This window comes from Lepidochelys kempii, chromosome 6 (assembly GCF_965140285.1).
Source record: "Lepidochelys kempii isolate rLepKem1 chromosome 6, rLepKem1.hap1, whole genome shotgun sequence".
NCBI lineage: Eukaryota > Metazoa > Chordata > Testudines > Cheloniidae > Lepidochelys > Lepidochelys kempii.
In genome coordinates this window covers 90,229,925-90,246,874 of record NC_136385.1, presented here as the reverse complement: position 1 = coordinate 90,246,874, position 16,950 = coordinate 90,229,925, and the positions used below count along the sequence as shown (strand labels likewise).

Genomic DNA, 16,950 nt, shown 5'->3' with positions numbered 1-16,950 from the left:
AAAAAAAAAACCCACACCATTTCCTAGTGCAGACATACCCTCTATGGGTCAGCTTCTGCTCTCTCTTAGCTCTTGAGATCTCACCATTTCTCCAGTGAACATAGAATCTTCCAGACTAGACACAGCTTGAATTTCTAATGCCTAGAACAAGCCGATAATAAAATACCTGCATTTAATTTAACCCCCAAATGCTCAGTTACACATTATATATATAATCCTATGCTTGGTGCATCACAGAGCCATGCATCTCCGGAGAGGAGCTCCAATGCACAAGGGGAATGAACCTACTATTATACCGTTCACGTGTTGCAGCATATTCTCCCTTGTGCACAGAAAGCAGGGTTACATGTCAAAGTTAGGTAGAAAGCAGTGACTGTGAATGTCTTTTTAAAACGTAGCTAGTATCTGAATACACATCAGTTTCCAATATTCTTATAATTACATTTTTACAAATATCTGATGGCCCAGGATATTTATTTACCTGATGATGGCAGCATTATCCTACGATCTCTATCCCATGGAGGTGATAGGGACCCAGTGTCTGAAGGTGCTCTGTGGGGATCAGATAACCTGTCAGAGCTCAATTCTCCTCTTTCATTAGCAGCTTCATACATGGCAGGGTTCCCTGCTCCTCTTGATCCTTATTAAAGAAATAAGATATCAGTTTATTCCAACATTTTAATAATGTGTTGCAGCAAACGTCACTGTCTGTCAATAGTAAGAAAAAAAGTGCCAGTACTTTAAGTATGTGGTAGAAGCATAGCTAAAGCAGGACAATTTACCAGGTGAATTGTCATGATTCACCATAATTGCTGCATCAGCATAGTTGTCATGTTTACTGAAAGTGTTTAAAAGGTTTGCTTAAAGAAATAAAAGCTTAATTCCTTAAAAGATGAATCTATAATATATTCAGAGTCCTCTTCTTTTTAAAAAGTATATTATAAATCCTCCTATCATTCCAATCAGTGAAGCTGGTACCTTCTTGTTAAAAGTTCTTCTCAGTGTCAGTCCCCTGCAACTTGAAGGGACATGGTCAAATTAAAAGAAAAAAACTCTGAATTTTTTTTAACCTACCATTCTAGTGAGCAACACTTTCAAAAGCCGGAAGAGAAGAGAATCAAAGGAGATTAGAGCATGTAAAGTTGGTTTCACAGATCAGAAGAAATAGGGAAAGAGAGTTTTATTGTAAGTGTGGCAACACCACAAAAAATGGGAAGGAAAACTCAGGAGCTGAGTAGTAGGTGAAACTACTTTATTAATTATTTTATAAAATAACTCTTGTAAGTTGTTAGTTTCCCTTTAAAAAAAGCATGATTTGTACTGAAAAAAAATGACACAAATATGAAACTCCATGATGTCATTTTGAGTTTCAATTACCCTTCCTCACTGTCAGCACCTCAAACAGCCTGGAATCTGAAAGTCAAGCTATTTTCTGTCTTACACAAAATTACAAAAAGATTATACAATCAGAACTTAGTTACCAATTTCTTTTAAAATATCTTGCTCGCTCAGCTTCACTGGCTCTGCAGCATGAAATGAATGGTAGGTACTTATTTCTGTCACTAAAATAAATAGGCAGGACTATGCATACATAGTCCCTTTTCACAGTAAAACTGCACTTTAAAGTGAACAAGTTGAAACTTTCATTCCTTCCTACTGTCCCCCAGAGAGGACCAAATCATCCTGGAGACCATTCAACTGTTAATAACTACTGTACTGTTTCTCTTCAAATTTGAAGGTATTTGTAATGTAAAGGTGTATAAAAAATTCCAGTTTCTCCTATTTATACAATAAATTATTAATTAAGAGACCAGGTTTTAAATGTGATATAGCTAAGGCCGAACTTTCCATCTTCAGTCTGCATTTTCAAAGTTCTAAGAACTTAAATTGTTAACCTTGAAGTGCAGCTGGCCTCAATTATTCATTTTAAAATGCTATTTTAATTGAATTTTGATTGTTTAGCATCCTAAGCTGATCTGCTGCTCCTCCTCGTCTTCACAAGTAGAAGGATCTCATCTCCAAGCAAGCTGGGTCTGAATATGTCATTGGGGCAGACACAATAGTAGTAATTGGAGAAGCAGCTTCTGCAAAGAGTAATGAACCAGAGACTTCCACTCTCACTGCATTGTAACAAACTGCTGAGCTCCCTTGCAACACTTCACCTTATCCCCATTCCTCCAGTTCTCTTATGTTTGCAAAGACCACCACAGAATTTGTGAGAGACAGAGGTGAAGGGAGTCACAGATTCTCTCCCTCTCTTACATCTGTGGGACAGTGGTGTTCTCCTGAACAAAGGCTGCCACAGATTTGTATTTTTTTTTTGGGGGGGGGGGGGGGAGCTAATCCTTCCTTCAAGCCCTACCTCACTTCCCAGAGAGACATATTTCTTGCCAGCCCCATTAGGATTGTCCCACACTGTTTGAGTGCATAGGTGCACTCCCCTCCCTTTGTCATTTTCAGACCACTATTCTTTGAGCTGGGAGCAGCAGCACTCTCTTCAGGAAACTAATGATGTCACTGACCAACTCTTGTTGCTGATCGTGGAACGAGACTGAGCAGGAATTCTACCTCTGTAAAGGAGGAAAGGCTCAGGCAGCATCCCTGTCTGTCCAAAAGAGACCAAGTTTGCCTGTTTCCCTACACTTCTGTACAAAGTGATGCCACAAGGAGTAATACCATAGTTTAGTGATCCAGTATTGCTACCGATATTACATAACGGACTGCTTTAAAAATGAGCGGGAAAATTATTTTCATGTTTATCTGGGGATTTCATTTTATACTGAATTGGCTGTTTTTAAATACTTTTGCAGGTTACCATCAGGAGAAAAAAAGATAAGATAGATTAATAGAGGAGAATGAAATTCAGAATAGAGATGTTTTGAAATTTGAGAATTGTACCTCTTCCTCCACCACCTGGAAGCATAGGTGAAAGTCTTAAAGGGCCCTCCAATAAGGTTGGCGGGGAAAGAAAAGCTCTTGTTTCAGATGAAGGCCGGCCCATGGGTGAGGGTCCATATGGGGAATGCTCTGGAACAGTTAAAACAAAATATTCAAATTCAGTGTTAAAAACTGCATAAGTAGTTTACTTTTCACAATTTAAATTCAAATCTTGGGTCACAAGTGAAATGAATCGGGTGGTTTTGTTATGTTTCTAGAATGTTTCACGATGTGGTCTAATTTCAAAGGCATTTCAAAATTCTTATTTTAGACTAAATACCCAGTAGAAAAATGTTTAAGTGATCTAGAATAATGTATTCACTCAGGGTCAGCTTTAAAAAAAAAAAAAAAAAGAGGTGATATTTGCATGCACAAATGCTTGCTGTGCTTACAGTTATGAATATGCTGGTGGGGGGGAGGGGGAGGGGGAGGGGGAAGAGAGCCAAAATATCACCACCACACCACACCTGTAGTATTTTACAATGCAAAAAAAATGAGTTTAAAAAACTCCACTGTACCTCTGCCAAATGGTCTAACTGGGACATCAAGAGCGTGAGGATCTTTTTCTAAAAGGTCAAATCTAAATTCCATTTCAGTTAATCTGTAAATATGGGAAGAACAAAAAAAGTTACTAACTTTATAAAAAAAATCATACCAGTTTCCTGGAAATCCATCATTCTCCACCAACATTTCTATTGAAATATAAAATTAAGCTAGAATTCCATTTCCTAGGTGGTATCAAAGATATTACATTAGCTAATGAAATAAATTACAAAGAATAACTGTCAAACATAGAACAAGTTATCAATTTAAGTATTCCTCAAAATACTCATCTACCTTTATACTGAAAGGTAAAAATTGCAATTCACACATTAACAAATGAAACAAATGTTACAAGCCCCAACATCACATTATCCTCGGTTACTGTAAACCTCATTTCAAGGATTTTTAAATGGTCTATTAAATAAGTAAACAGTACTCAATTTTAAGAGTACAAACATTCAGTAATCAAAGTTCCTGGTTAATATAGGAGATCATTTAACAAATTCCTGGTGCTATCTTTCTCAAAACAGGTATTTAATTTCAGTATTTTTAACCATATCTTACATTCACATACTATAACCATAGTTACATTTCATTTATCCTCTTCTTTCATTACCGAAACAGAATAACATTCTCTCCAGCAGTTTCTATGCCAAGATGGACTAATGTTCCTTCTACCATTTTAACTATGGAGAGGAGACTGAAGGTGTACCATGCTACGAACATTGTGCAATTTGTACTGTAGTGTAGCTAAGAAATCACTCCTGCTCAGTCTAGACTCTCAACAGTTCTCCATTTCTACGAGGTATCAGTCACTCAGAAATGTTTCCACCACCCATCCAAGGTTTTCCATTATCACAAAACATTACTAACACAGAGAAGAAAAACAGGACAGGGCGAACAGCTGCATTTCTACAAACCTGTGGACTCATTAGTTAAGGGTATTCTACTGAAAATACATGAAGGACCATGGCATGTTAAGTCATGCACAGTCTGAAAAATAATTTACCCACACCCATTTGTAGCTCTGTCAGTTCTGGTTTTATGCTTTTCCACTCACTCTTTCTGAAAGATCAAAATTACAGCTAAATTATACTGTTCAGAATCTATCCAGTACAGTACTTACTTTTGTCTGTTGTGTGCATTTTCTTTTCTCAGATCATTAAGATGTCTTTCCGCTGCCCGGGCTGTCAGCTTTAGGAAAAAAAACCTACTCAATTAAATATTTCATAACTAGTACACCTCCTGGATTTCCAGTAAGTATTTCTAACTGATAATTTGTAGGCCTGTTGCTCGTAACATGAAACAGGTCTATAAAGTGTAGGGGAAATTATCACATGTACTTTTTAGGAAAGTGCAAAAGGTACATATATTGGATTTCACCAGCAAAAACCAGCATAATATTTTTAATAACCATCCACATAGAAAACACATACTAGGAAACTCTGACTTAGGGAAGGTTGAAACTCCTAGGTATTTTTCACAATCAGTGTAAGTTATTAGCAGTTCCACTGAAGTCAGTTGTTAAAACATCACATGATTAGAATCAGTCTTATTGGGAATCTTAAGAGGCTACACTCCACATCAGATTTTTGCCATATTTAAAAATAGTGCAAATCAAAGGAAGCCAAGAAGTTACTAATACTAATACTATTGACCTTATAGAATCCAAAACAAGCATTATAAACTTATTGTAATCTTGACAGCAAATGTGTAAACTTAAGATCTCAAGTTAAAACAAGATCAAATAATGTTAGATGTTAATTATTCTTTTTAATGTATTCATAAGAACTGTGCAATAACAATGAAAAAATCCTAAAAAGATTATTTGAAATTCATCCACTATCACTTACTTCTGAAACAAAGAAAGAGCAAGCAAATGAAAAAAATCTAAGTTTGTATCTAACAGTGAAGGGAAGAGGGGATGAAATGCGGTCTTTTGTTCTTTTCTTGAATAAAAGAGCTTATTTTATCTTACAAAGGGCCAAACTATTCCCACGGTTACATGCATACAACTCTGATTTCAATGGAAGCTGCATGTGAATATTCGAGGTCAGAATCTAACCTTACCTATCCTGACTTATAGATTCTTTAAGGCACACATTAAAGTTGGCCATGGGGAAACAAAAAAAAAATCCACACCATTCAAGTATTATGGCTACACTGCATCTCCAAAATATAAGCAGGCAAGTTTTAAGACGTAAATAAGGTCTATTTGAAAACCTGCAAAAAGAGCTAGGGCAGTATGGGGAGTACCCTAGCACGGAGTCCAATTAACAAGGTTACTCTGAAACCTATCAATAGGATTCTCTCCTATGTAGACCCCTTTGCAAGACTGAAATATTTATTAGTAGTGAGATATTTTCATTTTCTAGTTTAAGGAGAAGAGATAAATGGATTTTGCAATTATATTCTTACAACAACAACAAAAGCAACTGAGCAGAATGTTATCACAGGACAAAATGTCTTTTACTATTAGATAAAGGCAGAACAGTACAGCCAGGGAATTTATTAAAATGGCATTGAAACAAGGCCAAAAAGTTTATTTACAAAACATCAAACAATTGTTAAACAACATCTTGTTCCAGTGGATTTATTTATATAGCAAGTGATTTTGTAACATTCTGGCAGAATTAAAAGAGACTTGGTTTAATTACTACAGCTATTTTATCTGATAAAAAAAAACCAAAAGATTTGTCATTCAGAAACCTACTAACAAAAATATTTAATGAATAGTTTTGTCTGTAAACACTCCACTAAAGTCAAGGTATAAGGCAGTCTGTTCAGCAGTTTGAAGAGCACTGTAATTTTTCCATAACAGAGCTGAGAAATTTTAATATTTGGAACTTACCCAGTTATCGTGAGCTTTTTTCTCATGTGAAGTAATCTATTAGAGAGAGATATGCATTAGAATACATTTAAAATAAGTTATTCATCTGACCCAAAAAAATAAATTAAGACTTCAAGGCTATTTTCTGATACAAAATAAACAGGCCCCCAGAGTTTAAACTGAGAAGTTATACTCTTACTCAAAAATACCACCCACTTGGTAGTCTTTGCTAATTGTAATTTATATTAAGGTATGTCTGATGACATTAACCAAATAAAAGCACTGCAAGCATCTTTAAAGTGGTAGTTTCAAGTTGAAAGTCAATTGTATTATTCCTGAGTATGGCAAAATGCCAGTTAAGTCAATGTAAAGTATATACCTGACTCTGATAAGAATGAATGGTTCTGTCTAGCTCTTCTTCTAGATCTTTTGCTCGTTGTCTGTAATAAAAATGTTAGAGAATACAATTTTAAATATGAATACCACCACAGATAGTGACACTGCAAATGAGTAACTCTGAGTTTATACACAAACAACACTATTGTTACCTATGACCAAGGCCAACTTAAAAAAGGATGAATAAGAAGAGGGGAGTGGGGAGGAGAGATAGATCCTAGGCCCTGTTGAAGTGGTGCAAAGAAGACTGGAAAAGGTGGTCTAAGTGACAAGCTGAAGATTTCTCTGGCATAGGGGAATTCCTCCAGTGATGTAGAGCCCACAGAGTCAGCCCTACTCTTTGCAGCACCTAGTATAGGCAGTGCATTTTTGCATACCTGCAGTTACCAGCTGCCAGAGTTGCCCCTTGAGGGTCATTAGAGACTTAAGGATTGCTACAAGTTGCACTAGGGACCAAAATGACCCAGGAAAAGGGTACATAAAAAGGTGATATAAGGCCATTTTTCTTCAACCCTCCCACCCACACCTACATCCTCCTTCAGGCCCTGTGTTAAACACAGCTCAGGCACACCCAAAAGATTAGACCCAAGGTAAGCACAGAATTTAATTATGTTCCACTATCTGCAATATCCTCTTTGAAACTTTAAAATAAAATTTCCCTCCTACTTCATATTTTGCCTAAATATGAAAGGACAGATTGTGTTTTGAACTGAGCATTTTTGTTTACTCTTTAGGGTACTAACATCAAGAATGGCAACATTATTCTAGGAACTGCTTTAATCAATTAACTGATCAGCAGAACCTTCTAAAGCAGTGGTTCTCAACCAGGGTCCGGGGCTCGCTGGGGTGGCCACGAGCAGGTTTCAGGGGGTCCACCAAGCAGGACCAGTCTTAGACTTGCTGGGGCCCACAGCAGAAATCCAGAGTCCCACTGCATGGGGCTGAAGCAGAAGCCTGAGCAACTTAGCTCACAGTGCCCCCGACGGCATGGGGCCCCAGGCAATTTCCCAGCTTGCTACCCCTTAAAGCCGGCCCTGGCTTTTATATGCAGTTATTGTGGCACAGGTGGGCCATGGAGTTTTTATAGCATGTTGTGGGGGGGCCTCAGAAAGAAAAAAGGTCGAGAATCCTGTTCTAAAGTCATCAAATTGTGCTCAAAAAGTCACCAACTTCCAAGGGGAGTAAAGGCTGAAGAATCATGCCATACTTTGGGAACCTCAAAGACAAACTATCCTACCTACCCTGCTTTGCAAACAAAATGGAGTGACCCATTATAAGAATACAAAATTTTAGATTCTACACACTGATGAAAGAAGAGAGAGAGCCTGCCACTGGGCACTTGAGTGTCATGTGTATTTATCCTATCACACACACACACACTCTTCATTTGTTTAAGCTAGGATAACTATAAAAAGCATGGACATTTTTTGTGGGGGGGAACACTATGACAGAATATATTGTGTAACAATGCATTATAATAAGTAAATTTACTAAGTCTCTTGTGGATTTTGTAAACTGTAGAGAAAACACCAACAGTAAATACCTGTAACTGTTTAGTTCTTCTGCAGCATGATTAATTTTCTCATCTACTTTAGAGAGTTTTTCTTCTTTCTGTAACCGCTCTCTCTCCTCTACTGTTAGTTTCCTTTAAACACACAGACAGTATGGTTAGCTGTACCTCAAATAATAATTTTGCAGTTATTCTCTCAGCAAAGAGATTATTTAGTGTGATATTCACCCACAGAAGCAGAAAGAGGTTGTGGTGTGTAAGTATAGTGTTTTAAAATTTGTTTACATAGCTCATTAGCCATTAATTATTAAAATCTGGAACAGTAAAAGTAATACCAGGACTATCACTGCACTCAAATTAACTCTGATGCACATAAGGCAGCTCTGCAGAACATTCAGCCCACAGGCTAGAATAGGAACCATTAACCATTCTCCCCTACACATGGGTTCTTGGCCACTAGGCTGCATAAATGTTGAACTACTAGTCATGCCCTAGCCTCTCCCCAAATTCACGTATATAGTGCGCTATGCAAACCAATGACTGATGCATATTTAATCATTTTTTCTGAGAAATGTCAGTACAGTTTGCAATTGTCACCTTGCTATTTCACTACTGAATGACTGTCCTAGCCAACTGATAGAGTTAAACACATAATAGGTCTGTTGAAGTTTCAAAAGTGACTTAAGTGCCTTTGAAAATTTTACTATTCCCTCTTCTCTAAACAAAAGTCCAGTTTATCCATAATTACAACATTTTTAAAATGTATTATACTTCCCAGGATGCTAGTTTTTGCCGGCCCAAAGTTGTGTTGGCCATTGTAAGTAAATACAGGAACCTCAGAGTTACAAACCCCTCAGGAATGGAGGTTATTCGTAACTCTGAAATGTTCATAAAACTGAACAAAACATATGGTTGTTCTTTCAAAAGTTTACAACTGAACATTGATTTTAATACAGCTTTGAAACTTTATTATGCAGAAGAAAAATGCTGCTTTTCCTTTATTTTTTAGTAGTTTATGTTTAACAGTACTATACTAAATTTGGTGGGGGGTCGTTTGTTTTTTTTCCGTCTCTGCTGCTGCCGCCTGATTGTGTGTTTCCAGTTCCAAATGAGGTGTGTGGTTGACTGGTCAGTTCGTAACTCTGAGGTTCTACTGTAAAGGTTAGCTCTTTAACCAGCTGAAATAGGCTATAATTGTCTAATTGGTACAACACACTTTTGCACACAAGCACATTTAAAAATAAATACCCCTCACCTGTTCCCATAAACAGTTACAGTGTTAAATATACAAGAGGTATACAGTCCCTTCTTATACAAGCATTTCAAGATTAGTATCATGGACTTTCCCAATATATTTCATCCATCACTTCAAAAAAATAAATAAATAATAATCACATCCGAATCTAAAAACAAAGATGTAAAAATCTATTTGTTTATTCAGCTATATATCAGTTTACCACAAATGCTCAGGTTTTCATATGTATACTGTACTTTCAGCCAAATTATAAGGAATCTGGTTGATATAAACTACAGTTATGACAATTATCTTTCCACAAATTGTAAATTTGTTGACACATTTAAATTGAAAAGTCAAAATGACTTCCCAATCTTCCCTTAATCAATCATTAAATGCTTAATGTAAAAACATAGCGGTATCCGTACCTGTGTAATTTCATTTCATTTTCTTGATATAGCTCTGTCATTACTTTAAGCTTTTGTTGAAGCTTTTGAAGTTCACTTTCAAAATGTGCATTTTCAGACTGCAAGGAGACTTGCTCACGTTGGAGGTTTTCAATGCGTTCTGTCAAAGTTAGAGACAGCTGAATAACGTGCACACTTTATGAAGTTAAAACAAAATCAGAACATTTTAGAAAGTAAAAAACATTGCAAGTCAAGGACTTTAAAGTTTTATTAATGAAGGCCTGTTTGACATTTGGGAAATAACGTAGGGAAACATCTCCCTACAGTCCACAGAATACGGTTTAGTTTTTTGCATTGTGATATATTTCCACAGACTGCACAATTGAGAAACAGTACTGCTTACTGGTCTTAGTACAGGACAGGGAGTCAGGAGTTCTGAATACTTCTTCCAGATTTAACACATACTTGATATGACTTTGGCTTAGTTACTTAAGCTCTGTTTCCCCATCTGTTGTTGGAATGGCTCAGAAAGTCAGAACTTTTCTCTGGAGGATGCCATTTTGAGATCCATAGTCTAAATTTTTAGGTTTTCTATTATTATTATTTGTTTAAGTGTGCTCAAGATGACAAGCAGCATGAACAGTAGTTCACAGAAGTGTAGAAATGCCCCATTCATCCCAGTTGGGGTTAACCCTGAAGCATCATGATAGTTAACAACATGGAGCAAGGAGATAATTTAAATGTGAATCTCCTTATTTATTCAGTTGCAAACCATGCTTCCTTTCAATATATTTAAGCCTCTGAAGTTCAAAGGCTCAAATCGGGAAAAAGGCTACTGTCAGTCTAGAAGGACATCAATTTGATGAGTCAGCATAGGAGACCCTTAAAAGTTGTCGGGGGAAAAACTGCTGCATTAGAGGACAGAATAATCCAAAAGGCCATCAGGCATATGGCATTTTAAATTGAGTCCAATTTTCTGTTGATAGTGTTGTTATTTAGGTTAAAGGCATTGGCTAATTAGATGCAAGATGTATAAAGTTGCACTAATTTTATTTTAAAAATATATTTCCTTAGAATGAAATCTTTGTAGATTTTGTCCAAAGGAAAAGAGGTGACTATGTACTTTCCAGGCAAGAGTATTTTTAGAAGAAAGTAATGTTGTATTCCAACTAAATATAATGAACTAATCGCTTATATTATATAATGAACTTTATTAGAAATGAGTTTCACAATTAAAGACACCAATGAAAGCCATTAAACATATTTTCAATAGCAATATTGAAAAAAGATTTTCAGTATATTTATTTTTAGTGGAAACTGTTGCATTTTCAACAGTGAACTGGGGTAACAAATTAAAAATGGCATATCAAGTCTATATTATTGCTGTAGTTTTAGCCACTCAATCTTTTAAGACCAAATTTTTAGAACTAGTGAAGTCACTTCAATTCAGATTTAATGGATTTTTAGCTATTACTGTAAACTTAATATTTTTTCCACAAAAACTGAATGAATAAGCCAGAGTTATTTAAGGACATGAATAGCTTCTCTTATTTAAAAATATCCGTTATTTTTAAAACAAAATAATCTAATTACCTGTAAGTTCTTCTTTAGCTTTATCTTCATCTGCCAATTTTAAATATACTTGATTTCTTTCTACTTCCAGAGTTTTTAAACAAGCATTTAACTATATTAAAATAAAAAAGGAATTAAGTGTGAGAACATTACTGCAGGAAAAAGACTCAATTCTACTTGACTGTATTTCTCAGATAATACAATACTAAAGTCAGAATGTTATGTTATGGCTGTAACGTTAATTGATTACTGCTTGGAAATGCAATCAGCTAATACCCTATTTCAGAAGGACAGGGCAGGTTGCATTCATTCTAGACCCTGGCAAAGAAAAAAAAGTGTCAATTAAGATTGTTTAAGTATTGTAAAAAATATTTAGAAAAAACAGACACCCTGAACTTTGTTTACGTTGATACAATTATATATGTCCATTAAAGTACATGCCATCATGGTGTTACATCTAGTAAATAGCAGTTTTCTTTATTCCTCATTTTTATTCTGACCTCTTCCCTCCAAACTTTTAAAATCAGTACATCATAAAGTGTGACTACATACCTTAGCAGCATAGATCAACTTCTTTATAGTTCGTTTCTGCTGATCATCTAATTAAGAGCATAAACAAAAAGAACAGTGAAATCACAAACAGCACTGTGATATGTTTTGACTGGAATGTACACGTACTACTCCTAATTACTGAATATATTTTTCATAAAAATTGTGCTTAGTGTGGTGGAAGCCAAAGCTAAGTGAGAGTGACACTCTCAGTGTGGAAAGGAAAAATTAAAGCTGACGCTCTTCTGACATATTAACACAGGCGGATTTCTTCCCCAGCTGATTAAGCATCAGCTGAGCTGACTGAGGAAAAAATGGCAATGCAGGATGCGTTTAGTATTCTAGAGGAGCACATTTGCAAACCATATTAGAATGCAGGGTTAAGAAATCCAGCTTCTACCTTTAACAAATTAATTTAATTACAAGCTTTGTGTAAGGTCTAGTTATTCTCTTTTCCCAATTAACCTTTTTTTTTTTTGGGGGGGGGGAGGGCTTAGAAAAGAAGTTGTCCAGATTGTACCTAAAAGCTCACCATTTTCTGTTATATCAACATCCCAGTGGTTATCTTCAGTGTTGTCTTCTCCTATTGCTGTGCTCCAGTCTTTCATCTTCAATAAACATTCTGTCAATGACTAGATATTACCAAAAATAAATAAAATTAAAATCCAAAATGAAATACAGGCAGTGAAACTTTGACTACCACACCAAGTCATATTTTCAACTTTTTACTGTACTTTATTAAAGAACAGGAGTTCTTGTGGCATGTTAGAGAGACTAACAAATTTATTAGAGCATAAGCTTTCATGGGCTACAGCCCACTTCATCGGATGCATAGAATGGAACAAACATATAGTACACAAACACACAGAGATAAATTGGAAGTTGCCATACAAACTGTGAGCGGCTAATTAGGTAAGATGAGCTATTATCAGCAGGAGAAAAAACACTTCTGTAGTGATAATCAAGATGGCCCATTTAGACAGCTGACAAGAAGGTGTGAGTTATCATAGAATCATAGAATACCAGGGTTGGAAGGGACCTCAGGAGGTCATCTAGTCCAACCCCCTGCTCAAAGCAGGACCAATCCCCAATTAAATCATCCCAGCCAGGGCTTTGTCAAGCCTGACCTTAAAAACTTCTAAGGAAGGAGATTCCACCACCTCCCTAGGTAACGCATTCCAGTGTTTCACCACCCTCCTAGTGAAAAAGTTTTTCCTAATATCCAACCTAAACCTCCCCCACTGCAACTTGAGACCATTACTCCTTGTCCTGTCCTCTTCTACCACTGAGAATAGTCTAGAACCATCCTCTCTGGAACCACCTCTCAGATAGTTGAAAGCAGCTATCAAATCCCCCCTCATTCTTCTCTTCTGCAGACTAAACAATCAAAGTTCCCTCAGCCTCTCCTCATAAGTCATGTGTTCCAGACCCCTAATCATTTTTGTTGCCCTTCGCTGGACTCTCTCCAATTTATCCACATCCTTCTTGTAGTGTGGGGCCCAAAACTGGACACAGTACTCCAGATGAGGCCTCACCAATGTCGAATAGAGGGGAACGATCACGTCCTTCAATCTGCTCGCTATGCCCCTACTTATACATCCCAAAATGCCATTGGCCTTCTTGGCAACAAGGGCACACTGCTGACTCATATCCAGCTTCTCGTCCACTGTCACCCCTAGGTCCTTTTCCGCAGAACTGCTGCCTAGCCATTCGGTCCCTAGTCTGTAGCTGTGCATTGGGTTCTTCCGTCCTAAGTGCAAGACCCTGCACTTATCCTTATTGAACCTCATCAGATTTCTTTTGGCCCAATCCTCCAATTTGTCTAGGTCCCTCTGTATCCTATCCCTGCCCTTCAGCGTATCTACCACTCCTCCTAGTTTAGTATCAACCTCAAATTTGCTGAGAGTGCAATCCACACCATCCTCCAGATCATTTATGAAGATATTGAACAAAACCGGCCCCATTCTATGCATCCGATGAAAGTGGGCTGTAGCCCAGGAAAGCTTATGCTCTAATAAATTTGTTAATCACACTTCTTGTCAACTGTCTAAATGGGCCATCTTCATTATCACTACAAAAGTTTTTTTTTTCCTGCTGATAATAGCTCATCTTAACTAATTAGCCTCTTTCCAACTTGTGTGCGTGTGTGTGTTGGTCTATCTTCTTACTATATGTTCCATTCTATGCATCGGATGAAGTGGGCTGTAGCCCACCAAAGCTTATGCTGTAATAAATTTGTTAGTCTCTAAGGTGCCATAAATGCTTCTGTTCTTTTTGCGGATACAGCCTAATACAGCTGCTACTCTGAAACCTGTACTTTATTAATTTCTCATTAATAAATCAAATTAGCTGGCTAGCTATCTAGGATTCTACGTGTTCCACTACTTACCAATTAAAACACAGGCAAGAAGCACTACAACGGGGGGCACCACTAAAGGTTCTTAATGATGCTCACTGGGATATTTGAAGAGTTCTGTATTTTTTATACATATAAAGTGTCTTCAAAGTGAAGAATCTTTTAGACTGCAAATATTCCTATTTATTTCAAATTTTAGATTCTAGGAGTCTGTAGCCTTTGGACAGTGTCCCAATGGACTCAATGAATTCAAACCTCAACCCAAGCAGCTTTGTTTGCCCAGGGAGGGTCAGGGGGTGGAGGAGGAGAATAAGAAGAACTAAAAATAAGTTAATGCAAGAAACAAATTGGGACAGCTTAACATCTTTTCACCCTAATATTTAGAATCTCCTATAACAGAAAAAAGTCGGTGTTAAATATAGCAATCTACCTTGACTTGACTTTCCTTGTTTTTCAGAGCTTCCTCCATATCTGCTTTAGACAATTCAAAGATTTTTGTTTGTTCATTTAATTCACTAAATCGTTCACCCCATCCTTCAGCCTCTTGTAACAGCTTTAAAAAAAAAAAAAAAAGTGCACCAGATCAATAAAGAATCTATCACAAGTTGAAAATCAGGAATAACCTCTCAATGTTTTTCACATTTCAACAATAATTAGCCATATGTACACTGTACTGATAGGCAGCATATCTCGGGTGAGTGTCTTGAAACCCCACCACCACCTGTCCATGAGAACTAAACAGAACTTAAGATTGTGTAATGTTGAAGAGCTCAGTGAAACATTTTATATTATTGTCCTGTTCTCTACATTATTGTCAGCTGCACTAGCTCTCTAGTGTAATTAGTTACTAGGATATCTAAAAGCAAGTTTAGCTGAATACTTCAATCATCGTTTTAGATAAAACATACAGAATGTAAAGAAGCCAATTAAAATAAAATATTGAGTTTTTGGCTAATCATCCACAGATTCCTGGGAATAGGTTGAAGTGAAAAGACATTAATTTCCCATACTCTCTCCTTAAGCTACAGCACTTGTTCCCTTTTCACCCTAACAAAACTGAGAGAGGGAAGTGTACCATTAATGCTTTTATTTCTATCTTGGAAGTTCTCCATTGAATAAAATAAATGGGGTAGCTATTTAATTCATCACATAACCCACAGATTTTTTCCTAACAATTATTTTTTTCCACCTAATACCATATGGTTAAAATATATTTAAAGGGACATGTTGCTACTAATCAAAGTCATGAGTACTCTATGTAAGCAGACCCTAAATACTAAAAATACTGTAACTAGCCTTTTGTTAAATTAGAAGGGCAGCCAGGTTGTGCAAGTTTTGGGACTACATTAACAATTTTACAGGAATATTTCATTTTCAGAAGCGTCCTGCAAAAAACAAGGAATAGACAGACTACCAAGTTTGTTAAAATAAATGGAATTGCAATATGTCAGCTAATTAAACCACATCTGCATATTATGAGAACTAAAGCAAATTTGTTCTTTAAAAACTGCATATTTAATATAAAAACCTCAAGAAACTATTAAATGAATCTTTTGAAAGATTCTGAGAGCCTATTGTTCATCCTCCAGCTGGAATCTTTAAACATACCAGGTTTACAGAGTGGAGTGACTCATCCATTTTAATCAAAGAACACTCAATTCTATGTAGATGGCGTTAAACAGGGGAACCCTCACGCAAGAATACAAGCAAGCCTAAACTTCAGCTTGCCAAAGATAAGCAATGCAAAGACATAATAAAACAGAGGTGGTGTATAAACCTGGAAGGATTAGATTTTTATCAGAATCAGTAAATGTCCATTTCACCATACACACAAAACAAAAGGTATTTCCATTGATAACAGAAATTTACAGAAAGCCAAAGAAAGAAAACTGTTGCCTGAGAACAGAGTTTGATTTAAGATTATTTATTCTGTATATCTTGACACATGATGTTGACAATTTATAATTTAAACAGTTAAAGCTTTAACTTTTTGAATCTTAACATCTGCTTTCATTAGATATTGTCTGATTCCCCCGCATTTACATTTTCACACCCATGGGAAAATAGAAAAAAATGCTTAAAAATAACCATTGATTTGTCCACCAAAATTATTTTAAAAATATACAAAATTTAATTCTGCCAAGCCTCTTTATGTGATAAAATGAAGTGAATGACAACAGTCACCTGACACGGTATGTGCCCTTTCAAGTAATAAAAGTCATACACTAGTCAAATTAGACAAGTGAAAAATGAAGAGAAAGTTTTCATTATTCCAACACTGCCGTTATCACTAAATCCCCTTCACTGATAAGCAACTAAACTTTAAAAATACATTCTAACAAGAGTCAAAGAAACAGTGAACCAAAGCTGATTCTTGTACACCATAAGGATTATAGCAGATGGAAAGGACAAGGATTTTGCAGTGAGCTAAGGCAGCACGCTTTCCTAGCGTTCAAATTAGAAAAAAAATAGTATAATAAATGTTTATAAACAGTTGTCTTGTTCAAACTAAGATGTTTAATCCTGTCTTTGGCATATCATTAAATCTATTCAGAGGGTAGCAGATCTGTTATAGTTATGGCAATGATGTGCCAGAGGATTATGACCCATTTGTGT

At 36.3% G+C, this 16,950-nt stretch overlaps 1 protein-coding gene across 8 annotated transcripts in view; it reads right to left on the bottom strand.

Moving 5' to 3' along the window:
- The window catches only part of MIA2 (MIA SH3 domain ER export factor 2), a 67,722-nt gene that overhangs the window by 7,281 nt on the left and 43,491 nt on the right, over positions 1-16,950 (bottom strand). For 7 of the 8 annotated variants that reach the window (XM_073349110.2, XM_073349108.2, XM_073349111.2 and 4 more), the window contains 12 exons: positions 14,765-14,887; positions 12,499-12,610; positions 11,982-12,028; positions 11,451-11,541; positions 9,879-10,017; positions 8,250-8,351; positions 6,690-6,750; positions 6,332-6,367; positions 4,607-4,674; positions 3,456-3,538; positions 2,899-3,027; positions 482-640 (listed from right to left, as the gene is read on the bottom strand). In XM_073349110.2, coding sequence (XP_073205211.1) covers positions 482-640; positions 2,899-3,027; positions 3,456-3,538; positions 4,607-4,674; positions 6,332-6,367; positions 6,690-6,750; positions 8,250-8,351; positions 9,879-10,017; positions 11,451-11,541; positions 11,982-12,028; positions 12,499-12,610; positions 14,765-14,887 — 1,150 coding nt within the window. The remainder of the gene's footprint in view (positions 1-481; positions 641-2,898; positions 3,028-3,455; positions 3,539-4,606; positions 4,675-6,331; positions 6,368-6,689; positions 6,751-8,249; positions 8,352-9,878; positions 10,018-11,450; positions 11,542-11,981; positions 12,029-12,498; positions 12,611-14,764; positions 14,888-16,950) is intronic. The other variant, XM_073349109.2, reaches the window with a different exon arrangement.